Genomic DNA, 27,616 nt, shown 5'->3' with positions numbered 1-27,616 from the left:
CGGCTCAGGTCATGACATCACAGTGCACAAGTCTGAGCCTCATACAGGGCTCTGTGCTGTCAGCACAAGCCTCCTATTCCAATCCTTTGTCTCCCTCTCTATGCCCCTCCCCTGCTTGTGCTCTCTCTCTCAAAACTAAACACTTAAAAAATCATTAGGAAGAAAAAAAGGCATTTATAGTACTGCATTCTATCAGAGAAAAGCTGTGTAAGTGGATCTGTGCAGTTCCAATCTATGCTTTTCACGAGTCAACTGTTTTTCTATCCCTAATCTTCCTAAATGCCACTGTATTGGTTAAAAGGTAATTGGTAGGAAAAATGCCACAGCTAGCTACAGTGGGGCAGTTTATGGCAGACCATTGCTCCCAATGAAAAGGTGGATGAGGTATGTAAGTCCTATATGTAACCAAATTAAAGAGCTGTAAAAGCCAGGAGGGCAAAATGGAGTAACGCTCTGGATGGGGAAATGGGGAAAAGCTTTCAGAGTGAGGTGAAGACTTTCACTTGGACCTAAGTACCACCTAACCTTAATTCAGCAACTCGACTAGAAGTGAAGGAGGCTCATTCATTAAGTCCACAGCATCTCCCAAGCAGTGGGGAAATTGTTAGACTTTTCCCTGGGGTGGGAGGTGCTCAGGACCTGTGACAATGCAGACAAGCTGGCATGCCACCTCAGTGAGCCCTGGCCCCTAGGACACACACACCAGCTCAAGCCATCTTGTGAAGGTGATGCCAGCCTGGTATGCCCTGGGACCTCCCAAGACTCCAAACACACATCTACACAAAGCCACGCCTTCAAGACTGAGAAAGGTAGGTGTTTTTGCCTAAATCACAAACTCCTATGCTTCAAACAAGAAAAAACTTAGAGCTACACAATCTAATGGATAAAGAGTTCAAAGTAATGGTCACAAAAATGCTCACTGGACTGGAGTGCGTAAACTCAAAACATAAAAAAGAACTAATCAGAGTTAAATACAGTAACTGAAATGTCAGACTAGAAAGAAGAACAGATCTGTGATCTGGAAGAGAGGGTATCATAAAGCAAAGAGGCTGAAAAGCAGAAAGAAAAAAAATGAAGATACATAAAAGTGATCTCTGGAATAATATTAAACATACTAACACTCGCAGGGTAGGGGTCCCAGAAGAGAGAGAAAGGAGCAAAACCTTCCCTGACCTGGGGAAAGAAAGAAATATCCAGGTCAAAGAATCACAGCCCAAAGTAAGATGAACCCAAGGAGGTCCACATAAAAAACATAAATAAAATGTCAAAAAATAAGACAGAAAATCCTGAAGACATCAAGAGGTAAACAACCAGTTATATACAAGGGAAACCTCATAAAGCTCTCGGATTTCTCCACACAAACTTTGCAGAAAAGAAGGAAGTGGCATTATAATCACAGTGGAGGAAAAAAAAAAAGCCTACAGTCATGACTATTCTACCTGGCAAGGGTAATAGTCACCACTAAAACAGATAAGTAGTTCATTACCACTAACCCAGGCGTGTAAGAAATGTCAGAGACTTTTCTAAGAAGCAAAGGCCACGGAGATAACACTATAAAGGAAAAAAAATTACGGGTCAAAGCAAACACACAGCAAAGGGAGTAGTAGATCAATCCCTTATACAACTACTGCAAAGGTTAAAAGGCAAAAGTAGTAAAACCATATTTACATTAATGAAGGGATTCACGGTAAGATGTAAAATACGACATACAGAAAGGGTGGAGGGATGAGTAAAAATGGAGTTTTTGATTGGTGTAAGTTAAGAGACCGTTAACAGACTGCTATATAGGTAAGGTGTTATATAGAAACCTTATGGTAACTACACACCCAAAACCTCTAATAGATAAAAAAATAAGGCTACGTATAACACAATAGAAAGTCATCGGTCATAATGAAAGAACAACACAACTACAAAACAACAAAATGTCTAAATGCTCCAATCAAAAGACATAGGGTGACTACATAAAAAAACAAGATGCATTTATATGTGGCCTAAAGGAGACTCATGTCATACCTAAAGACACATACAGACTTTTAAGTCTATATGTCTTTTTTAAATAAAAAAATATTCCACACAAATGGACATGAAAGAAACCAAAAAAAAACTGGGGGAACAATACTTAGACCAGACAGACTTTAAAACAGACGGTAATGAGAGACAAAGAAGGGCATTACAAAATAATAAAGGGATCAATCCAACAAGAGATTATAACAATGGCAAATATAGATGAACCCAATAATGGAAGATATATAAGGCAAAATTAGCAGATACAAAGAAGAAATTGACAGTAAAACAGTAACAGTAAAGAACTTTCCCACCCCATTTGTATCAATGGATAGATCACCCAGACAGAAGATGAGTAAGGAAATGGTGGCTTTCAACAACACATCACACCAGATGGGCTTTATCCGATCTATATAGAACATTCCTTCCAAAACCAGATGAAAACATACTCTTTCCAAGAGCACATGGAATGTTCTCTAGGATCACTTAACAACCAAGAAGGTGAAAGATCTCTACTCTGAAAACTGTAACAAAGCCAAAAAAACCTGAAAACTCAAAATATATAGAAAGATATTCCATGCTCCTGGACTGGAAGAATTACAATTGTTAAAATGTTCATACCATCCAAGCAATCTAAGATTCAATGCAATCTCTATCAAAATTCCCATGACATTTTTCACAGAAAGAGAACAAGACCCTGGATAGACAAAGCAATCCTGAGAAAGAAGCAGCATCACACTCCCCGATTTCAAACTGTATTTCAAACAATATATATTACCAAGCTATACTCATCAAAACAGTATGGTATTGGCATAAAAACAGACACACATCAATGCAACAAAATAGCTGACAAATAAACCTACACACATGGTCAATTAAAATTAATTTACGACAAAAGACCCAAGAATATACAATGGGGAAAGGAGAGTCTATAGGATAAATGGTCCTGGGGAAACTAGACTACTGACACCATACACAAAAACTCAAATGGATTTAAGACTCGAACTTAAAACCGAAAGCCATAAAACTCCTAGAAAACAAGAGGGAGTAAAGTGCTTGCTATCAGTCTTGGTGGTGATTTTTTAGATTGGACACCAAAAGCAATGGCAACAAAACCAAAAATGATTCAGTGGGACTATATCAAACTAAAAAGGTTCTACAGAGCAAAGGAAACCATCAACGAAATGAAAAGGCAACCTACTGAATGGGAAAAATCATTTACAAATCCTTTATCTCAGAAGGTATTAACATACAAATATATTAAAAACTTCAAGAGCACAAAAACCAAATGATTAAAAAATGGGCAGAGGCTCTAAATAGTTTTCCAAAGACATACAGATGGCCAACACGTACATGAAAAGGTGCTCAAAACCACAATGAGATCTCACCTTACATGTATCGGTATGTCTATTACCACAAGTCAAAAAAATAACAAGTGTTGGCAGAGATGTGGAGAAAAATCCCTTGATGAGAATGTAAACTGGTACAGCAGTATGAAAACAATATAGAGGTTCCTCAAAAAATTAAAGCATATGATCTATCAATTCCCCTTCTGAGTATTTATCTGACGGAAATGAAAACTAACTTGAAGAGATATATGCACCCCTCACCAATGTTCACTGCAACAGCATTTACAATTACCAAAACACGGAAGCAACCTAAGCACGTCAGTGGAAGAATGAAGAAATTGTGGTATATACACACAAACACACACACTATTCAGCCATGAACAAAGAAGGAGAGTCTAAAAGGAAATAAGTCAGAGAAAACAAATATTGCATGATCTCACTTATATGGAATAAAAAACAAAAAAACTCACAGATACGAAGAATAGACTGACGGTTAGCGGGGGGGGGGGGGGTGGTTAAAATGGGTGAAGGAGGTTAACAGGTATCAACTTTCAGACATGAAATAAGTCGGGATAAAATATATAGCACAGTGAGTATAGTTAATACTGTACTGTGTATCTGAAAAATGCTGAGAGTAGATTGCGAAACGTTCTCATTACAAGAAAAAAAATTTTTTAATTATGTTAAAAGAAAAAGAGCCTCTTACTTGTCAGGTAGCAATTCTGCGATGAAGTTTTCTACTGACACAGCAATCTGTTTTTCATGGATCACTCCAGTTCGACGCAAACTATCTATCCGTTCCTGGGCGCCCTGAATGACAACGGCACAGGTTAGAAGCCATTTCAAGTTACTCAGTATTCTATATACTAATTCACGGTTACATAAGTAATATATACATCTACACCAAACACACCTATATACCCACTGCATATATCCAAAGAATACAGAAGTATAAACAGTACAAGAGTCCAATCATGTTCTCCTCCATATTAACGTTTACAGAGCACTTTCCATATACACTATTACTTTGGTTGTTACTATAAAATGGATTATTTTTACATTAATGTTCTAATTGGTACTAGTTGTACTAATATGAAACTGTGTGCTACTTCTTAATGTTGATCTGTCAAGAGGATATCTTACTGATAAATCTTTTTTTAGTCCTAGTAGTTTTTATTCAATTTGCTCTTGAGTTATCTAGGTAGGCAATCGTATCAACAGTAAATGTTTTTCCCTCTTTCTTCTTATTTCCTTTAAATATAGCCTTAAAATAAGCACCAAAATGACGGCTGATGTATTTTTAACTGCAAATGGATATACTGCACCAAGATTTATTCAGGAAAATACCATTTATGCAACAAAACTGAGGGGCTGACAACGCTACATAACTCAATATCATCAATACATATCTTACGATACAAAACTACAAGTTAACAATAAGAATGCTGTTTACCTACTTTCATCTGAATTACTTCATAAACAGTGATAAGGGAAGTGACAGGAAATGTCTAAAAAGTTAGACAAATGTGTTCTAATTTTGAATAAAACTTGCCATGGAGAATACATTAACCTATTTTTACTATGGGTAACAGAGCTAAGTAGTGATTAAGAAAAAGTGGTCAATTCTTATCAAATGAAAATTTAAAAGCAAGAGCACTTCTAGAGACAACTGATTTTAGAGACAACAGAAATAAAGAAACTGATAACTACAAGAAAATGGATAAATCAATTTAAGACGTTAGCTTATAAAGATAGATGAAAGAATGTATGAACAAAACTGTAATAGTATCAAGACTGTATTTTTGCTTACTCTTATCTCTCCAGTACCTCACATAGTGTCGAACTACAAGAAAAAATAAAGGAAGAAATAAAGGGTTTCTTAAAAATTTTTATCACTCATGTTAATCTTAATAGTGTAAATTTTCTAGTAACAGTGAATGAGGAGGCACCTATTGGATTTGAAAGAAAATCTAAGAGATGTTATCCTGGAAAATGTAACTTTGCCCCAATTATTCCCCCCAAGAGGAAGTTAGTTATGGTTAAATTCTGATTATGAATAAGTTTAAATAAATGTTATTTTACTGTTAACTCAGTAAAAACTATTAGGAGATTCAGCCCTCTTTGAAGAAGGTATCTCAGCTATGCACAACAAAATATTCCTAGATTTAATGCTTTCACAAAATAAACTTGTTCATTTTTTACTATCCTACCAAATAGGGGTTTATATTTCACAAGGAACACAAAGAGAGGGTTATATCTGCCTCTCTTCTCCCCTGACGTTAAGTATGGCATCTTCTGGAGTCACAAATAAAGACACTTTAAGCAGAGCCCCCATCCATGTTTTAAGAACACATTTTAACTTCATTTTCAGAAGTGTAAGGAATCAAGAATTAGGTACTTTTGAGGCCACAATGAAGTAATGATCTCAAATGGAAGCAATCCACAAAAAGGCCACCAGAGCTTACTGTGTACTCTTAAGAGCTTATACTAAGCAATGTGGTTTAATCAAAATTCCATACTTCTAAAATGCATGTGGATTTTTATCTGTATCTGTTGAATAGAAGTTATAAAACAGTGGCCATAACTATCATTGGCCTTTCCATACAATTAATGGTTGGCATACATGCTTCAGAAGCTTCCTAATTTTATTTAAAAAAAAAAAAATTTTTTTTAACGTTTTATTTTTGAGACAGAGAGAGAGCATGAACGGGGGAGGGTCAGAGAGAGAGGGAGACACAGAATCGGAAGCAGGCTCCAGGCTCTGAGCCATCAGCCCAGAGCCCGACGCGGGGCTCGAACTCACGGACCGCGAGATCGTGACCTGAGCTGAAGTCGGCCGCTTAACCGACTGAGCCACCCAGGCGCCCCAAAAGCTTCCTAATTTTAATTACGGCAGGTTTATTTCCTGAAACACTCTCGTGTGCTTAAAGGAAAAGCTGGGTTTAGTTGAGAAAAGTCATTTAATTAAAATCTGATGGAGAGTAAAAAATCTGTGTTGAAATTTTAAATTCTAGGATTCTACATTACTTTTCTTCTCATTAGCTCCCTCTACTGTTTGTGGGGAAAAAACAGTTGATAAATTTATGAAGGATTTTCCTATGTATCAGTTTCTGTGAATTTTGATTTTAAGCTGCTTATTAAATATTATGGAAAAGAAATCTGTATGTCTGAAGGGAAAAAACCAATAATAAAAATGAATCTGTCAAACACAGAAAAATCACAACACACTGAGCTATTAATATTATCTATTAATATTATCTAAAAGATGAAGCTTTTCTTGAAGAAAAAAATTTCCATAAGCCTTTCAAAAACAGCACCTAATGATTTTAAGTATCTTCTTTTGAGACAGAGGGAGCACGAACAGGGGAGGGGCAGAGAGAGAATCCCACGCAGCTCTGCACTGTTAGCACAGAGCCCGATGCAGGGCTTGAACTCACGTGAGAGAACCATGAAATCGTGACCTGAGCCAAAAACAAAAGTTGGCTGCTTAACTGATGAAACCACCCAGGCACCCCAATTTTAAACCTCTTCTGTGTAATAATATTTGACATAACAAAATATTTCAGACCCATGTTTCAAAAACCATGAAATTTTGAGTTATAGTCCAAATATCACATGGTGATTTATCTTCAAAAATTATTAATGACCTATCGAGCTGACAACTGTTGTCAGTCCTTTTTCAGTATTGATGAGAACAAACAAGATTTTACTTCATCATTATGTCATTTGTATTCCCAACACTGAACACAGTAATTTGAACTGTCCCTTCAAATGACACTCCAGAGCATTTTATGTTCTGGGGCAATGTACTATATGAACATTTAGTGGGGAGGAGGTAGGTCTCATTTCCCAAAGGGCAAGAACAGAGCCTCTCAAAGGCTGAAGCTGAATTCCTTAAAGCTCTTGGGCTCTCCTGAGACCCTGCAAAATGTTTGTGTCTCCACAGAGGTACTTCTAGACCAGTCTTAAGACCACTGTGTGGCTGTGGAGGTACAATCAAGGGATAGTGATGGGTGGGGGGCAGCTAGAGTGCTCGTATGAGCTTAAAAAAATCTCTAAGCTTCTCATGAAACCGATAGGACGTTAAACCAAAACTGAAAGCAGATCCCACAATGAAAATGTCTTGTGTATCAGACTGCTTACTTGAGAAAATTGATAATTTTAAAAACATACCCTAGAATTTTTAGTTCTGATGTTTGCAGTTCAGACATCTTGATAAAACTGTTAGATACTCACTTTGAAAAGCACCAAGCACTTCACATCTCTGAACCAAACCAAAATTCCTACTCCTGAGGAACTTAATTCTTGTGGGGACACATTCCGAAACACGAATACAAAACAAAATGACACAGTGTATCAGAAGGTGCTGAGAACCACAGAAATAAAATGCAAAATGCAGGACAAAACAAGGCAGTCAGGACAGGCCTTGCCGTGCAGGCAAGATGTGCGTGAAGACTTAAAGGTTTAAAGAGCCTGCCAAGCACATATTGGAGGGAAGAACGTCCCAGACAGAGGAAAGACCTAGTGAAAAGGCCCTACAAAGACAAGCAGGCCAGGCAAGTATGAAGAGCAGCAAGGAAGCCACTGTGACTGGCATGAGTGAGTGAGGGGACGACCAGGAGTTGTAGCACCGAGAGAAGAAACAAAAGGCCACATCAGCCAAACTGTGAGGGGCCGTGGAAGCCACTTAAGGAACGTGGGCTTACGATGAGTGAAATATAAAGTGTTGAAAAAGAGAGTGATATGCTCTGATGTATGATATGAAAGGATTATCTGGCCACTCTGCTGAGAATGACCTAGAGGGCTACAAGGTCATTACCCTGTCAGGGTAACCATAACAGCTGGATGGCCTACTCAGAGAGGATGGCAAGATTCCAGCAAGGCACTGCAGTGGCGGTAGAGACGTGAGAAGTCAAATGCTGGCTGGACACACCATGAAGGCAGGACGAACAAGATTTCTTCATAAACTGAACATGGGGAAAGAGAGAAGGGTGACTCCAACATTTCTCACTGGGGAAGATGGAAGGATAGCTCTGCCATCAATCAACAGAGATGGAGAAGGCTAGGGGCAGACTGGGAGGAAAGAAAAGCAGGTGGATGTTTGAGGCACTCAAGTTAAGATGTTGAGAAGGCAACTTTTACATAAATCTAGTTTACATGAGAGGTCTGTGCTAGAGACAGAAATCTAAAACTGTCAGCACACAGATGGCATTTAAAGCCATAGGACTCCATGAGCTCACCAAAGGAGGGAATGTAGTTAAAGACAAAATCATCAGAGGGAACCAACAAAGGAAGCACAGGGGAATGAACAAATAGTGAGGCGGGGGAAAAACATGTGGAACCCCAGAAGTGAAAAAAACATTAAAGCCTAAGTGTCTCAAAAGCTACAGACGGGTAAAACCAGATGGAGACCACTGGTGACCTGGACAGCATTATCTGTGGGGTCAGGCTGATAGCCTGGCTGGGCTGAGTTTCAGAGACTATGAAGGCAAAAATTAGAGATACAGGATTAGCAACTCTTTGGAGAAGTTTTGCTGCAAAAAGAAGCACAAAATAATAAAAAATTAAGGTGATAGATGATGAGTTAAATGAGGTAAAAAATTTTGTTAAAATTTCTTTGGTTTATTTAAGGTGAGAAAAATATTTGCATGCTAATGACCTGTTCAGTATTCATTTGCTCTTGCACGTCTATATGCTGGTGGTAAAAAATGTATGAGAGAAAGGAAAGGATTCTTGGAATTTTAATGTTTGAGCGAGAGACAGACAGAGCATGAGTAGGGGAGGGGCAGAGAGAGAGAGGGAGACAGATTCCGAAGCAGGTTCCAGGCTCCGAGCTGTCAGCACAGAGCCCGACGTGGAGCTCGAACCCACAAATCATGAGATCATGACCTGAGCCGAAGTCGGACGCTCAACCGGCTGAGCCACCCAGGCGCCCCCGGATTCTTGGAACTTGAATCCTCGCTAGCTTAAGAAAACCAGCTCTAGTTCACTGGGAACTGGACAGGTTTTACACAGACATAGGACAAGGTTTTGAACTGTAACAGACCAGAAGACAAACTATAAAATTTAAATGGTGGTGTGAGTATGCAGTGGTGTGAAATTTCTCTTTAAAACAAGTCAATTCTATCATCTGCCCCTGCTACAAACTTGATCACAAGATCCTCTTCCTTCATTATGGAAAAAATAAGACCGCGTCTTCCTTTTGATATTAGTGCTAATAAGATTTTAAAAGTTTCTATACACTGAGGAGACCCTGAAAAACTCTGGTTATACACAGGTATTGTACCTATAAGGTAGGTGCCAGGCAGTCAGATCTTTAAGACAAAGGAATTAAAAGGATGGAGAAGAGGAAGAATCAAGGCAAGGAAGCTAAGAAAAGCTTTCCAGATGACTGCTAAGTCCCTTCACCAAGTACAAGGCAAAAGGGACATCTGTAGGGTCAATCGAGATAGCACCTGCCTACTGGCACCCCATTAATAGTCGGGAAACTTTCAAATATATTAGACTTCCCCAAACCATGAAGAAATACATAAGTATAAAGTATTATTTACAGTGAAGTAATAAAAAGCTTAAAGAATTCAAGAGATACTATAATTTCAGTATAAAATGATAAATTACATGCTAACACTGGGTTAAGATCTCTCAGCACTAACTATTCTTTGTGTTCTCCACGTGTTTCCTCCCGTCCCATCATCGAAACCTACCCTTTCTTTAAAGTAAAACTACACAACGGTTGTCTAATTAAAAACCAAGATGATCAATATTTCAGAATGTAAAAAGCCATTAGCTCCATAAAGACCAAAGGATTACTATCAGAATTCTGAAAAAATTAGCTTCCAGTTTCTATATACTGAAAAAGTTTTCTATTACTCACTTTTAACCCAGCTGCATACCCGACCGGCTGTGGGGCAATATTGGACTGTCCAGCTTCCCCTATCACCACAGCTAAGCCAAAGACCTCCTGGAAGGCATCTCGGACGGCGGCAACTTTCACTTCTTTATTCGAGGTCACTACGATATCCAGTTCACCTCCAGATTCTACCAAGAAAAAAATTTCAACTCCAGATTAATGAAATTGTCCTAATCATTGTCATATGGTAACATTACATAATTATTACTAAGCTCACAAAATAATGCAAGACACAGATTATAAACTTCTTTATAGGCTGAGGAAGCAAACTAAGACTGATAAGACCTTGCCAACAGTAACATAACAATTTTGCAATGATGTCAGGATGCAAACCTAGGTCTCTCACACTCCGAAATCCTCTTTCACTACACCATCTGCTCTATCAGACACACTTTCACCCTCTAATCTAACAGCATCTTATTCCAAGTGCTTGGACGAAAACTACCAACTTTTCCTGACTTTTAAAAATGAGCATTTAATGCATTACCTGAGACAGTCTAATCTGCAGGCGGGAGATACTGCATACCTTCTCAATGTTCTGAACATCTCATCTGCCACAAATAGAGCACAACAGTTGTTTTCCTATGAAATGCTGTTCCAGGGTATATTAGTAGATCCCCTTAAAACAGCCATTTTGTGATCAAACAAGCTTGAGAGATGCTCTACACATTTCTCTCCTAGAAATCCACAGGGAGGGGCGCCTGGGTGGCTCCGTCGGTTGAGCGACCGACTTCGGCTCAGGTCATGATCTCACGGTTTGTGAGTTCAAGCCCCGCGTCGGCCTCTGTGCTGCCAGTTCAGTGCCTGAAGCCTGCTTCTGATGCTGTGTCTCCCTCTCTCTTTGACCCTCCCCCACTCATGCTCTGTGTCTCTCTGCCTCAGAAATAAACATTAAAAAAAAATTTTTTTTTAAAAGAAATCCACAGGGAACATTAAGAGTCTCAGAAAACCAACAGTTAAAATTCATGGCTTTAACCCAGTACTTTCCATACTTTCCATCTGTTCATGGACTACTTATTTAGCATCTAATGACAGCTCCTACAAAGTCTTCCACAGATGTCAATTTGGGAAATAATGTTTTACCAGCTATGAAAAAAGTTTAATTTTCTATTATGTTGCTCTATTAATTTCACAAGATTTCATTTTCTGGTAAGTTTACACTTTGTATAAAACACATTGCCATTTTTAAGGCTGCAAATCACAATGGTTTTCCTGCTTTAACAAAGACACACACCTGTTATGCATAAACTTGTGATACCATGAGGATGCTGGAGTTCCAAGTCCTTCAACTAACTGAGCGATCACAGAAATTAAATACGTGGCTTGTGGAACCCAAGTTACACATTTAGGGTATGTTACAGAAAATGAAAATGAAGGCTGTTATTGACAATAAGGAATGTGTCAGAGTTGTAAAAAAGTTCTGCACTCAACAAGGGCTGCCATGAAACGTACTTTTTATCTAGAAAATAGTTTACATGGTGAGTCAACCTTTTTATCCTACGTCTCCATCATTAGAAGAAGAAAACAGCATATGCCATAAATAAATGGGTTATCTAGCTATAAATTGTACATCTATTATTTCCTAATATGCAAGCATATAAGGAAATGGAAGTACCAACGCATATAAAACTTGAAATCTAAAAAGGCAAAGAGCAATATGAAATAAAAATTCTGAAACATTTTTAATATATCACTTCTAAAAAGGGTGTACCATTTACACAGGGTAATTTGATAAATACACCTAATTATTTTTTTAAAACCTTAATCTAACATTTTGTGACATACTGAGTTCAAAGACCTATTTCTAAGCACTGCATACTTTGCCACCTGGCGTTAATGGCTATCACGAACCAAATACAAAGATCAAGAAAGCGGTTTGTATTGTAAAATATTTTGCCCCAGAGACAATGTTATGGTATGCCCTAATAAACATCTTGTGGAACAGCTGAAAATATTTTCAAAACATCTGGGCTTTTTATCATGAATCTTTCTTCCTATTTAATAGGATGATCCACAGATCCCATCTGTACTAGAGTTTCTTAAGTTACTAAAACCTAAAAGCATTGAGTCTCATAGGAGAAAACAAATACACTTTTTTTTCTAACTTTTTCTCCATGTGGCACCTATCTCTTGACTCTAGCTGAGTACTTTTCGATTAAACTTCAGCTCAAAAGGCTTCTCAGCCTTTTTTTGATGAGCAGTGCCACCTTTAATGACGATGAGGAAAGTAATTTTAAGAATTCAGGAAGCTAAATTGTGTTAAAATCCATTTCTAATATTCTTGTGCCTTCTTGATACAAATGAAACTGTAATGATTTCTAGAATATTTCCGTAAAATTTTTTTTTTTTGAATTTTGTTAGAATGGTCTTGCTTTCACTGTCACTAAAGAGTTGGCTTTTTCACATCAGTTTTACTGCTTTTTATAGTTAACTGATTAAGACTATATATTACGTTACGATATTTGCTGGGAGACAATTTATTTGATATTTTCCCCTGCAACCCGACCCCTTTCGTTTTCTGCCTTTTTCATGATGCCACGCAGACCACTGGCCTGAAGAAAAGCCCAGGATGTGAGTGCTGACTTGATTAGCTTTGTCACCTCAGGGCAGTCAATGAGCTTGTTTTTTCACGGAAAAACATTTGCCACCTCAGGGGGCTTGTTGTTATGGTAAAATAACTGCTTTCACAGTCTAACACAGTACCTGTTAAAATAGCAAGAGCTTCAAAGATACTAATTGCTTTCCTTCCCTCATTCAAAACATGAGCTTGCGAAGAATATATATGATGCATTAATTATGTCAAACTTGATTATTATGAATATGTGAAATCAGTATCTATGACAGGGTCCAATTTCTAAATCCTCTGGCAGTTACAAACACAAAGAACAATTCAGCTGATTTAATACTTGATTCAATTTTCTATTTCCAGAGAAGCAAAGTGGCTAAGTGTAAAATCAAATTGAACATGGGTTCAATCTAGCTCCACCAAATTGTATACGACCTACGATAATAATCTCTCCTAACCGAGATTCTTCACCTCCAACTTGAAGAAAATACTTACCCTGCAGAGGTCTTATGACAAGTACTGCCTGGCAGAGCAACCACTTAATAAAGGATACTCATTACAATTAGGTCCTGTCCTTTGACATTTACTAGCCAACCACCTAATATCAAGACTCCTGAAAGCTACTAACTTTTTCTTGCTACTCAAAATCTCTGTTCAAGTACCTGGGGCATGGCTCTGGCTTTTGTTATCTTTAATAGAATTACTAATAATTGGTCACTGATCCTGCTAACGATTATGCTTGTTCACATTATTAGAACAGGTACCTTCAAAATTAAACAGCATAGAACATGTATGTCTATGTCACCTGTCTGGAGAATTCTTGGTAATGGGGATTCAAAGGTGGTTAAAATAACTTCCCCAACAGACCTGGTAATCAGACATTATTAGTAAATAGATCAACTCCCTCTAAAAATATTCCCAGGGTAAGCACAATCACTTAATTAAAATAGATGAAGTGGAGAATTATCAAAACCAAATATAAACAAAGCATCATTTCAAACGTCAACAGTGAATAAAATACAATTCACACAAAACAATACCAACCACATTTACAATTAAAATACACTAACTGCAATTAAACTATACTATACCAATTCATATGGGTTTTACTCCTCCCAAAGTTGATTCTGTGGAGTTTTCAAAATGTATCTGTGACTAAGAAAAAGTTAAGATTGCCAACGCTAAGACTTATAATCAAGAACATAAGATCTCCAATGATTACAAGACTATGGGTCACAGTGAGTGGCTGACAAAGGCATATACTTTAAAACCATACAGCAGACGCAGCTCTATCTTAAGTACATACTGATATACGGAGCCATGCCAGGGTCCAACGTTGTAATCATACTTTCTACCGAATGTTTTGTTTTGTCAAGCACAGATTTCACCATGGGATTTCCGGCCACACCCTGCACAAGACAAATTAATATATAAATGCCCATTCTAAGTACAGAACACCTGACGGTGGAAGAAAACTTTTTTGAAGTTTCTGATACATGGTAGACCTGTGATTTTGTAAAATGTAAGAAAAACATGGTTATAGCAATGTCAAATTGCTGTTAAGATTTCAAAATGCTTACCCTCAATTTCTCTTCTTATCGCAGACCCACAGCAGTCTACAGACCACACTGGCCTGTATATCCACATGTGTATGTATTCATTCATTTTGTGGATGTATATATTCATACGTATTCATTTTAGACACACACACACACGGTCATTTCTCTGTATGTACATATTCTTATTGCATTTCATTTCCACTTATTTATATGAAAGACTAGGCAAAACTTATCCATTAAGGTCCCAAATAAAAAGTGTAATGAGACGTCTCCATAAACTCATACTTGATTCCCTAACCAAAAAATAAAAATAGTAATGTTTCTCACCCTTATTCCCCACAAGTTACCTATTAATATGTATTACTCTGCTATGTTCTACTAACGTTTCTTTTTTCCTGCTTCTTATTTGTTGCGTTCATCCCCAAATTCTCTCTTTTAACCCAGACCCATTCCTCTGAATTCTTACAACCACACTATTAAGCAGAAGGAACCAGGTCTGAGTATTCCCTTCTTATGTATACTTCTCCCGTGGTAAGAGACTTCTAGGGAGAAGTGCCTCCTGAGATGGCATCTGACTAGCAGGCTTTTCCAATCTACCACTGAACTAACTGGAATCAGAAAAAAGTTGAGTTCATAACACATGCTATTAACAAAGGAAACTAGTAGTAATCCCTATATAAGGAAAAACCTTTAAAAAGTACAGAAGGATTTAAAAAAAAAAAAAGGAAGCTTAGAAAAATACCATCCCTGTGTAACATAAAGCTCAAATGTAGTAAATAAGTTAGCTACTTACCAATTTAAAAATATGTTTAATATATAATTAAATTGTAGCCAAACTCTCCACAGAATACTGGGAGAAACTCTGTCAGAGTGATTCCAAAATTCATTAAGAGAAATAAATGCAGAAGACCAGTAAAACAAAATTCTTAAGAGAAACGTGCAAACTTATAAAATTAAATACTGATATATCACTGCAAAAGCAGGCACTTGGAAATGACCTTTCTATCTTACTCATTAATGAATATTCCTAATCTCCACGAGCACAGAGTCAACTTTCAATAAATAATAGTATAATAATAAACAGAGTCAATAATAATCGAAATAGTGAGGTACTATTGCAGGGGCAGGCCAAACAGTGGAAGAAAAACAAGTCCAGAAAATGACATTAACACACAGTTGCGTAATTAAAATAAAGATGACATATCAAAACACTGGGATACGATGTTGCCAGAGTTGAGTAAGTAGTCAGAAAAAAATTAAGTTTGACTTCTACTTCATGTAATAAAGTATCAGCAACAATAAACTGGTGGGTATAAGAAAAATGAAACCATAAAAGAATTAGAAGAAATCACAGAAAAACATTCATGATATAACGTGGTGGTAAAAGGTCATTTTTAACATTAAAAAAATAAAAAAAACATAACACTGATATGAAGAACTTCTGCAAATTTAGATTTTGTGTCAAAAAAGGATAATATAATTTAAATGTATGATAAAAATAGAGAAAAGTGCAACATATGATGGCATATAATAAAACATTCTTACTACATTAGGAGCTCTTATGAATTTTTGTTCAGAGACGAAAAATCATCCCAATTCAAAAATGGGCAAAGAAAAGGACTAGAGACTTAAGAAAAAAAAATACGATGGCAAAAAAATCACATGAAAAAAATGTTCAAATCTGGTAATGAAGAAATGCAAATTAAAACAAGGTATGTTTTTTGTTTATCAAATCAGAAAAAGTTTTATTTCAAATTCATAATCAGTGCTGACAAACGAAAAATGCTGGGACAGTCAGACATTCACTCTGTTCACTCTGACATTCATCAGAAATTAACCTCAACAAAACAGAGATGAGCACTAAGATCTGCCTACAAGCATGCTCATCACAGCTGTATTATAAGAATTACAATTGAGAATACTAAAGTCCATTAGCAAAATATGGGAAATAGGGGCGCCTGGGTGGCTCAGTCGGTTAAGCGTCCGACTTTGGCTCAGGTCATGATCTCGCGGTCCGTGAATTCGAGGCCCGCGTCGGGCTCTGTGCTGACAGCTCAGAGCCCGGAGCCCGTTTCAGATTCTGTGTCTCCCTCTCTCTCTGACCCTCCCCTGTTCGTGCTCTGTCTCTGTCTCAAAAATAAATAAATGTTGGGGCGCCTGGGTGGCGCAGTCGGTTAAGCGTCCGACTTCAGCCAGGTCACGATCTCGCGGTCCGTGAGTTTGAGCCCCGCGTCAGGCTCTGGGCTGATGGCTCGGAGCCTGGAGCCTGTTTCTGATTCTGTGTCTCCCTCTCTCTCTGCCCCTCCCCCGTTCATGCTGTCTCTCTCTGTCCCAAAAAAAATAAATAAAAAACGTTGAAAAAAAAAAAAAAAAAAAATTAAAAAAAAAATAAATAAATAAATGTTAAAAAAAAATTTTTTTAATAAAAATATGGGAAATAAATGCCACGGCATGAAGGGCAAAGCAGCCATAAAGAAAATTTCTGAAGAGTATTTATGGCTTGGAAGATGTTCCTGATATGTGCTACATAAGGACAAACGAGACACAAAATAGTGTCCACGTGTCACTACCCCATTTTGACTTTAATTTTAGAAAAGATCTATCTACGCAGATAAGCACAAAAAAAGGATTGAGAGAAACTATAAAAAATTGGTCACAAGACTAAAAAGAATTTTTACTTTTCCTTATATCATTTTGTTCTTTAAAAATTATTTTAATGGCCATCTAATAATTTTAGAATGAAAAAGCTCAGCCTAGTTTTTCAACTAAATACCCCTTTACCTTAATAAAACCCCAGAGTCCGCCAGCAGATGCTTCATCCTGACCTCTACCAACTCTGGGATCTTCTTGTTCCTCTGGAAAAGTAATGGCTGATGTGGTTCCAGGTCCCTGTGCCAGAGATGACAAACTGGCTTGCTGAGTAATGGGAGTCGGCAAAATACCTAGTAAATGGCAAAAATTTCTAATATGTGTAATTTATTTCATAAACTATTTCCTGTAAAAAGATGTATGAGATGAGTAGCTCAAAACAGCTTCAATAACATGAATATATACTCAGGCATTTCTTTTTTTTTTTTTAATTTTTTTAATGTTTATTTATTTTTGAGAGAGAAAGAATGAGCCAGGGAGGGGCAGAGACAGAAGGGGGGCAGGGGACAGAGGATGGGAAGCAGGTTCTGCAGTCAGCATGGAGACTCAGGTGGGGCTTGAACTCACAAACCGCGAGATCATAACCTGAGCCAAAGTCCGACACTTAACGAATTGAGCCACCAAGGCACCCCTATACTCAGGCATTTCAGGACTGAGTTATATACTCCAAGAATCACCTAAATCTTTATGAAATACAAATGGAACAAGATTCCAAAGAACAAATTTCTTTCCCTTTCTGTAGACATTTTTATGAAGTGTCCCGAAAATGGACCAAATGTATATCAAAAAGTACTTCCTATTGGCCCTATTTAGCACTTGGATGTGGGCAGCTATAATTCCAATCCCTTTAATGCATAAAATTAATTGATGTGAGCACCCAAGCCTATCATATAAAAGAGTAGGACAATGAGTACATATTCCATGTGCTCTACTTGAACTCAAAATAGAAAATTCACACATTCATGGACATAAGTATTATACTGTACTAAAAATTCTGTTTGTAAAGGTAGATAAGCAGAAACCTTGGTAATAAAAATCACAAAAAAGAAGCTTCTTTTTGTAAAAGGAGAAGTAACAGGCAGAAGATGACAAGGCTGAAGTTTGGATACTGGCTTTCAAAAACCATTCGGGGAAGACAAAAAAGTAGGTATAACCAACTTAGAAAAGGAAAATGGCCCAACACCACAAACTTCAGGTATACATGAGCTTTTATTTGGTTCTCAATTTTTACCTGGCTAAATAAAACTATTTCCTGAACCATTCTGCCCATATAACCTTTCAAGTAAAGCTTTAAGAAACTCTCGAATTTCACCCTGGTATTTCTCTGTAAGAGAAACTGCACTTTATATACTAAACATGTACATTTTACAACATATTAACTTTAGCATTTACTAAGTTAACAACAGCTTTATTTCGATAGTTTAAATGTCAGTGGGGCACCTGGGTGGCTCAGTTAGTTGGGCATCCGACTTCAGCTCAGGTCATGATCTCATGGTTCGTGGGTTAGAGCCCTGCGTCCAGCTCTGTGCTGGTGGCTAGGAGCCTGGAGCCTGCTTCAGATTCTGTGTCTCCCTCTCTCTCTGTCCCTCCCTGCTCATGCTCTGTGTCTCTCTCAAAGATAAATAAACATTAAAAAAAATTTTTTAAAGAAAAAAAAAAGTCAAAACATGAGAACATTCCAGAGCTTAAAGAAAGGAGCTAAAAATAATGCAGCAAGAAACAACAAAGTTAAAAAAAAAAAGTAATACAGAGACAGTGCTGAGGAGAAAGTGAAATGGTACAACTGCTTTGGAAAAGTCTAGCATCTTCTCAAAGCCAGCAATCCCGTGCCTAGGTATATACCCAAGAGACATGAAAACATGTCCTCATGAAAACCTGTACACCAATGTTCATAAAAGCAGTATGCGTAACACCAAAAAGTAAAAACAAAACACAGTTCATCAACTGATGAAATAAAATGTGGAAGGAATATCCATACGACAAACAACAGAGTACAGAAACATGCTACATATGCTAAGTGAAAGAATCCTGTCACAAAAGCCACACACTGCATGATTCTATTTATATGAAATGTCCAAAATAGGCAAATTCGTAGAGACAGAAGGCAGATGAATGCTTCCTTCGGGCTGTGAACGTTGGGAGCAAGTCAGGAGTGACTGCTAATAGCAATGGGGCTTCTTTTCGGGGGGGCGGGGGGGGGCGGTGTGATTAAAAGGTTCTAAAACTGATGATGGCGATGGTTGCAGGACTCAGTAAAAACTCTGACAACCACTGAACTGTATATTTTAAAGGGGTGAATTATATGGTATGTAAGTTATTTCTCAATAGAACAGTTATTAAAAAACAACAACCACACACTTAAACATTACCTACAGCCATTTAATTCAAAGTATCAGTAAGAGAGGATTACCTGTGACGGGAGGTGCAGAGAACGACGGCATCAGGGGTGTCTGGGGAGCTCTTCCCGCATGTCCCCTTGTAATGTCATAAGCCGCCCCAACAGAAAACCCCGATGTGGGAGGACCAGAAGAGGGTGCAGATAAGAGCGTGTTTGGGGCAGAAGATGGAGGAGGGAAGTGGGACAGAGGAGGGCTAGTGAAGGCGGCAGCAGGTGCTGGCGAACCCGGAGGTGGCACGGAGGCAGCAAGCGCTGGGACAGAAGGGACGGGTGAAGGCGGCACCAAGGGTGCAGAGGGCCTCACGGGAGGGACGGGCGGCTGGGGGGTGGCATACACGTGCGGCGGCAAGGGTTGTATGGAGGACACATTTGGAGAAGAAAAAGAACCGGTTGCAGCTAAAAAAACAGGTGGGGAGGGGGAAAAAAAACAGAAGACTGAAAATGCTTTCGCTTGATTTTCAAAGTATCTTATCACATTTTTCTTGCAAAATCTAACACATTAACAAGCCATAAGTGAGTATTTAAAATGTACAATTTGAATTACACAACAAATACGACTCAGTGCAAATGACTTTCAGCTCCCTTACGTAAAAGAGGCAGCCGTATATAATTAAGTTACAGTCCCATTCATAAGCAGATCTTTGTGTTTTCATTCATTTTGGATGTATTTTTAATAAAATAGAGCTGTTTTTCACCACTGCTAACTTCAGCATAAAAACCTACATACTGGCTCAAAAATTTTGGCCAGAAAGTTAATCATCAAACCCACAGAACATGAGACAAAACCAATACGTGCTTCTTAGGATATTTTTAATCATAAGAAGATGATTTAATATAGTTAGTATAAATACAAAGAACAAAACTTGACCCAAAGCAAAACATAACGTTTTCTACCTGCGGGCTTAAATAAGAAAGGCTCCTTCCTTTCATCCTGGCAAAGATCAGAAGAGCTGTAAACATGTAGTCTTCTAATTGACTCTGAGAAAAGTTAAGTGTCTTCACCGCCCTCCAGACACACTAGACACTCGACAGCTTCATGTACCTGAAGGAAGGGGGGTTGAAGACACAGCAGCCGCGGCTGGTCCTGCAGGATGTGGAGGAGGAGTCCCGGGCGGGGTGGTCTCTATTCCGCTCTCTTCCATCATTTTTCTTCAGTTATGGTTTACTGTAAAGATATAAAATTGTAGTAAATATTACACGGTAATCAAGTGTACTTCTAGAGAATAATTTTAGAAAATAATCATCAAGAGACAGAGATCTGTGTTTGCTACTTATAATGCCATTTATTTCTACATAAAGGATCTGTCAAAATTCCTAGGAAAACAGTCTGTGCTTATGTTTAACATTCAGATAATATGGGACATTTTCATATACTATACTTTGTAATTAGGAAATAATTTGATGTTAACTACCCAAAAACTTCAAACAGTAAATTACTAATTCTCTATCACATGAATGTATGTAAGTCTTATATCTAGATTCCAGTCACTGTTACATTTAAATTAAAAATGAATTTTTTAAGCATTAAGTATTACTCAGTATTTTTTGAGGGGGAGGGGACAGAATCTTAAGCAGGCTCACACCTAGCCTGGAGCCTGACACAGGGCTCATTCCCACTACCCTGAGATCATGACCTGAGCTGAAATCGAGAGTTGGACACTTAACCGACTGAGCCACCCAGGTGCTCCTATTATTAAATATTCTTAACATTACTTCTCTCCCCATAATGTATTATGTGGGCTATTTCTGTTAACATGAAAATAAAACTGAAATGTGCTCCATTCCCAGTATCTCTAGTTCACATCTTAGGGCATCTTTAGTAACTGTGAAATGATATGTTTCACGTACTGGAAACATTAACTTCAGCAAAAATGTTATACAGTAACTAAAGAGCAGGTCTGGGGCGCCTGGGTGGCTCAGGCAGTTAGGCTGTCCGGCTTCGGCTCAGGTCATGATCTCACGGCTTGTGAGTTTGAGCCCCGCGTCGGGTTCTGTGCTGACAGCTCAGAGCCTGGAGCCTCTTCAGGTTCTGTGTCTTTCTCTCTCTCTCTCTCTGCCCCTCCCCTGCTCACACTCTGTCTCTCTCTGTCTCTCAAAAATAAATGAACATTATTTTTTTTTTTTTAAAGCAGGTCCTAAGACAATAATGAAGTACAAAATATGGGAAAACTTCCTTAAAAATGACAAATTTCCAAGCTTGTCTCAAATATAAAATCAAAACTTCCAAATAAAACTTCAGAATTTGCTTTTGATGTTTCTATTCATTTAACAAATACTCAGTGAAAGTCAACTGTTTGCCAAGCACTGTACTGGTGCCTGTGGACATACAATGTATGCAGAAACAAACAGGATACATACAGTCCAGTAGGAGAGACAATAAAATAATACCACCCATGTGCAATGAACTGAATTATGTGCTCCATGGGTAAAATCACAGTCTTGAAAGGAATATGATTCTGAGTTGAAAGGGAGGAAAGACAATCACATATAAGCAGAGATCTGAAAGATATATAGAATTAAGCAAGGGAAAAGAACTAAGGAGAGCAGATTCCAGACAAAGTGAAAATACAGGAGGTAAACAAGCCCTGTAAGGGAGGGGGACAAGACAAGTTCAAGAAAATCCATGTGCACCGAACAGAAAAGAAGAATGAAGACTGGAGACACAGGCAACAGCCCACACCGGGGTGAACCTTATACACCAGGTCAAGGAGTTGGGGTTTTTAAGAACAGAAAATCATCGTACAGCATTCAAGCTGGAGATGAAATCTCTGTCTTCTGTTTTAACTTTTTAAAAGAAGTTTTAGAGGCACCTGGGTGGCTCCAGAGGTTAATCGGCAACTTCGGCTCAGGTCATGACCACAAGCCTTGAGGGTTCGAGCCCCACACTGGGCTCTGTGGTCACAGCTCAGAGCCTGGATCTGCTTTGAATTCTGTGTCTCCCTCTCTCTCTCTCAAAAATAAATAAGCCTTAAAAAATTTTTTTTTAATTAGATTCAAAGAAAGATGCAAAATAGACCAGAGTTCTTGGACTACCCTACACTCAGCTTCTCCAGCAACAGCATCCTAACTGTGGTACAGTGATTAAACCCAGAAAATTAACATTGGTTCAATACCAGTAACTATAGATTTTATTTGCATTTTCACCTGTGTGTATGTTTGTGTGTGTAGTTCTAGGAAGTTTCATCATCTGCAAAGACTCATGTAACCAACACCACAATCAGGTTACAGAACTGTTCTATTACCCTAAAGAAACTCCCTCAGAGTGTTCCTTTGTCGCATCCACCCACTAACCATAAGCCGTGGCAACCGACTGTTCTCTATCATTTTCTCATTTCATGAAATGTTACCTAAATAGAATCATACAGCATACATTTTGAGATCAGCCCTTTTTTTTTTTTTTTTTACTCAGCATAATGCTCTGGAGATCTATCCAAGTTGTTGGCTCTATCACTAGGTAGGTTTTTTTAACTGCTGAACAGTATTCCATTTTATAGATGTGCCACAGTTTAGCTACTGGTCTGCTGAAGGATGTATTTAAAGCTAATTCCAGCTTTTGCCGATTCATATTTGTGTCCTAAGTATGAAAACATTCCTTTGACCACAGTATGCAGACAGGGACAGGGGACAGTCAGAGTAAATGCAGAGAGACTATTAAGAAGGATAGAAGTGGTTCATATAAAACTGGTAACACTCTAGACAAGTGGCTCTCACATGCAGGAGGAAAAGAGGATAATCCTGCCTCTCACAGTCATTTGCCAACGTCTGAAGACCTTTGTGGTTGTCAGAACTAGAGGGACTACTATCATCTAGTAGGTCAAGGCTAGAGATACCACTAAAGATCCTACAATGCACAAGACAGCGCTCACAAGAAAGAATTATCCATCCCCAAATTGCAAAAGTGCCAAAGGTGAGAAGCTCTGGCCTAGACACATGTGATGATACAGGAGATGGAGGAGAGTGGGTCGACTGAAGAACTGGATATGGGGCAGTGGCAGGAAGAGGCATGACTTGCACAACTGCACAGATGTCTACACCATTCACGAAGACAGGGATACAGGAAGAGGTCAAAGTATTTGTATGACGTCTTCTTTCTTGGGAAGGGGGCATTGTGCAGTCTTTAATACTGGACACGTCGAGTTTCAGCTCCTTGAAACACCCAAATAGAGACATGTGACTTGCTCTGCGGTTTCAAAGTAAGTGGGGGTGGGGATGTCTTCAGTTTACTGATAGCCTCTAAAGTCATGTTCTGGAATGAGGTTACCTAAGAGAATACCATGAAAAGAGAAGATGACCCCGTCAATCCTTGAAAAATAGTCTGGCAGAAAGAAGATGAGCTTACTGAGAAGAGGGAGACGACCAAAAAGAAGAAAACCAGGAGACCATAGTGTCCAAAAGCTAAAGAAGAGTTTCAAGGTGGGAACAGGCAGCAATATCAAACGCTGCGGAAATGCCAAATACGATGACTGATGTCTGAAAAATCCAATGGCTTGCCCAAACTAAGATATGAACACAGTGACAGCGATTTCCATGCAGAGTGGGGCTAGAAGGCAATTTCAACCACAATGAGTAGAAGGTGAGGCAGAAATACACACTTTCAAAAAGTATGGTTGTGAACCTACAGGAAACATCTATGTCATTAAGAAGGAACGGGGATCAGGGAGGCAAAATCCTTTCATTCAGTACCTATACACCTAAGGGCAATAAACTCGAACACAAATGGCCTTCTGGGGACTTTATCACTCCCTGCGAAAGCTACCTCTTTTCATCTCCCCATTTTCTGTTGGTCATTCAGTCTCCTCCTACAGGCGCTGCCAAATGCTTACACTGGCTGGTGGAAGTCAGGTTTAAAGATAATCTTGATCCATAAAACTAGCGAATGTGTTGGCAAAATGACCTATGCAATGAAAACAATCTATAACCTGCAACAAAAGGTCAATTTTTTTCAGTCTTTAAAAGATACCCTATTTAAGAAACAGCTTAATGACAATACTGGATAAATGCTGTGTGCATAAACATGAACCCTTCTAAAGAAAAGCTATCGTGACAACAGTGAAATGTCAAAGTTGATAAAGGTTTTAGTGCAGAAGTCTCAGCGTAAGAAGTATTATTAATGTATTAACATTAAAGAAAGTGATGAAAATGGCTTAGAAAAATTGAGCCCTCAGGCTTTGGCCAGACCCTCCTCTTCCAATTTGCTTCCCATCAGAGTTTTCTGTTAAAAAGTGAATGCCTACTTATTAGAATACAATAAAAGAAATGGAATAATGCAGCTTTGATGATAAAAGCATTAAAAGCCATTACTGATGTTTTACTAGCACAAAAGACGGTCTCCACTAACAGACAAAACAGTGCCAAAGCAGGATGTGAGTTTTGCCTTTGCATTCTCAGTTGTGAGGCCAAAATAAACTTCCATAAACGTTAAGTGAATGAAATAATGGCCGTACAGGAGAAAGGCTGGAATGCCAAAATGTGTCACTTTCGCGGGAATGTACACGGTTTCTCTCAAAGTACCTACTTTGAAATGCAGAAATGGATATATCACTCGGCCAATCCAGAAGAGGAGCTTTCCTGCAAACTTGCCTAAAGACTTGGCTCCAGGGAGAAACAAAGAGACAGCAGAAGGCAAACACCCTCTGGAAAGGGGCTCGGCCCGACTGGAGAAACCTAGGGAAAACAAGCTACTTCCCAAGGGCGGGCCCGGGGTGTGCACCCCAGAGCCGAGAGAAGGCCGAAGCTGCCGAAATCCTGTTCCTGGAGGCAGCGGCCTCCCCGCAGGCTCTGCCACGTCTCCAGGCTGGGCTGGGCCGGCCTAAGGTCAGCGGGCGCCTGCCGCCGGTCCCGCTCCCACATTCAGCGCTCTGGAAGGCGGAGCCAAACGGCCAGGGGCGCCAGTCTGGGTCGGCGCCCCGGAGCGCAGGGCCGGCACAAGACCCACAACCCGCACTCACAGGGCTGAGCGCGGCAGGGACTGCTGGCCTGGCGAAGCACGCTCGCACAGTTTACGCCCGGACTCCACGACAGCAGGGCTCCGACGCGACCCTAACCATCTCCGGGCGCCGGCCGGCCCGCCCACCCGGCAGGGACTGCGCCCGTAGGCGCCCGCATCCCATCCCGCCGCCCGCAAGCACCCGCGTCGCTACCAGGCTGACGCTCACCTGGGGGGGCCCGACAGAGCGTCTGCGTGGCAGTTGAAAAGCGCGGGACGTGGAGTTCGGGGTGCTAAGAGTAAAGCTCGGAGAAGACCACGAAGACGCCGGCAGGAGCTCAGCGCCGCGCGTCCCCGCCTCCAAGATGGCCACCGGAGGCGCACGCCCCTGCGGCTGCCACGTCGACCGCGCGTCGCCCCGCCCCGTCCGCTGGGAGCCGGGTCTCTCCTCGTCCCGCCCCGCCCCCCGCCCGCCCAGCCCGAGGACGCTAGTCAAACCCGTCTGAGTACCTCCGACCTAAGGTGCTGCTGCCGGCGGGGTCTCGGCGCATTCCCCCCAGAGACGTTCTTCTGTAGCATGGTCATGCTTTCCACTCCACATCCCCGCACCCGAGAACGGTACCCCCGTTACCAGGGGTAGCTCCCTTTATCCTGTGCCGTGGCTGCCCACGGGATGGAGATGAGCCAGCCAAGGTCGTCTAGTCCAGCCCCCACCTGCAAGCAAGACCCCGCTTCACAAATGGGGGACTTGCATATTTACAAAGATTTCCAGATAACAGCAGTGGCTTGCATCCTGAGAAAGAGACAGCGGGCGGGTAAAAGGTAGCAGCTACTGTTACATTTTCCTCAACCACAGTACGTGTACTTTATTTTTTCTTTTTAATTGAAAAACCAAACACAAAGATTATCAACCTTCTTAACCTTATGTGCCTCACTTAAAACAATACTTGAAACAGTTTTGGCTCCATAATGTACATTAAATAAATAAGCGAATGGCGTGCAATGGAGGAAAATAAGGGATTTGAAATCACAAGTCTGGGTTTGGGGCTGAGACTATCCTAATGTCAGTGGTGCAGCTATGTCCTTGTACAGGTCGCTCAGCCTCTTCCCGTCTCCCTATTTCCATCTGTAAGCTGAGAATAGTATCATAGCTGAGAATAGTATCATCTGTCATCTCTAAGGCAGGTAACAGTCCAAATGAGATGTATGAAAGCACTTCTTAAACTGTGTCGTGTTGAACACATGAATATTTGTTTTTGCTGTTTCCAGATTCCTTTAGGAACCTATAGATTTCACATTAATAGATCTCTTGGACTTGACAGTCATGAGCACTCTAAAATGCCTCACTAAAAAGTTAATGGTATTTAACTATGCCCAAACTTTAGATCATGCCTTGCCACTACAATGGGTTGTTCCTTTTGGTGGTGACTCTTGTCCCACCCATAGAGAATGGGTGTAGGTAGGTATCCAGGTTACTCTTCCAAAAGTGCTGTTTGGGGTGGGGCTGAAAGTAGTTACCATCTCCAACCTGTTTGGCTGAAACCCTTAACAGCTATAAGGTTTGTTGGCTTCTTCATTCATTCAACAAATATTCATTACTGGCTGCAAGGTACTGCACATGAATGCTAGAAATATAGAACGAACAAGACAGACAACGTCCTGACACTTCATTTTCACAGCAGACAGAGGCTATGAACAGGAAAATACACTGTTTGTAATGAGCACTTTGAAGAAAATCAATAAAGCAGTAAGTTACAGACAGTAATTGGTCACTTTGGATAGGGTGAATGAGCAAAGCTTCTCTGAGGAGGTTTGAACAGAGACCTGTAAGTAAGCAGGCCTGTGGTTGTCTGGATGGAAGGAAGGGAACACAAAGGCTCCAAGAGAGGGTGCTTAGCACCTTTCCAGAGCAACAAGGAAACTGGGACTGGGGGGTAAGAAATGAGGTCAGAGAGATAGGAGGGCTAGATCATATCTAGGCTTGCAGGCCCTGTAAAGACTTTTGGGTTCTATTATGAGAGAAATGAGGAGTGGAAGGTTTTGAGCACAGGACTCAGAAAATTTGACTTCAGGGTGAAATCACTCTCTGATTGCTGTCATTGTAGGGGCACAAGGACTAACACGGGGTTGCCAATGATAGCACTTGAGTTGACCTGTATCTCTAATTGGGCAGGAAGAGGTGATACTTGGTCTAGGTATATTTTGAAGGTTGATTACCGATGGATTGAATGTGAGCTGTTACCAGTTTCCTAGGA

General features: G+C 39.7%; 1 protein-coding gene and 2 long non-coding RNA genes across 5 annotated transcripts in view; 2 read left to right on the top strand and 1 right to left on the bottom strand.

Moving 5' to 3' along the window:
• Window positions 1-25,720, bottom strand: part of PRRC1 (proline rich coiled-coil 1) — a 37,093-nt gene extending 11,373 nt beyond the window's left edge. The window contains exons 1-8 of one of the 3 annotated variants that reach the window (XM_042934220.1): window positions 25,384-25,582; window positions 24,951-25,099; window positions 20,478-20,600; window positions 19,448-19,831; window positions 17,170-17,330; window positions 14,136-14,238; window positions 10,228-10,391; window positions 4,060-4,163 (exon numbers count right to left, since the gene is read on the bottom strand). In XM_042934220.1, coding sequence (XP_042790154.1) covers window positions 4,060-4,163; window positions 10,228-10,391; window positions 14,136-14,238; window positions 17,170-17,330; window positions 19,448-19,831; window positions 20,478-20,580 — 1,019 coding nt within the window. In that variant the 5' untranslated portion in view covers window positions 20,581-20,600; window positions 24,951-25,099; window positions 25,384-25,582. The other 2 variants (XM_042934206.1, XM_042934213.1) reach the window with 2 other exon arrangements.
• On the top strand, window positions 19-10,443 carry LOC122217352. The gene is made up of 2 exons (XR_006201430.1): window positions 19-809; window positions 10,239-10,443. It is a non-coding gene; the product is annotated as an uncharacterized LOC122217352 (long non-coding RNA).
• LOC122217348 lies at window positions 4,095-4,916 on the top strand. The gene is made up of 2 exons (XR_006201425.1): window positions 4,095-4,182; window positions 4,617-4,916. It is a non-coding gene; the product is annotated as an uncharacterized LOC122217348 (long non-coding RNA).
• Window positions 25,721-27,616: the final 1,896 nt, after the last annotated feature.

Source organism: Panthera leo, chromosome A1 (assembly GCF_018350215.1).
Source record: "Panthera leo isolate Ple1 chromosome A1, P.leo_Ple1_pat1.1, whole genome shotgun sequence".
NCBI classification, from domain to species: Eukaryota; Metazoa; Chordata; class Mammalia; order Carnivora; family Felidae; genus Panthera; species Panthera leo.
Note: the sequence above shows the minus strand (reverse complement) of the source record. Positions and strands in the feature narration are given on the sequence as shown.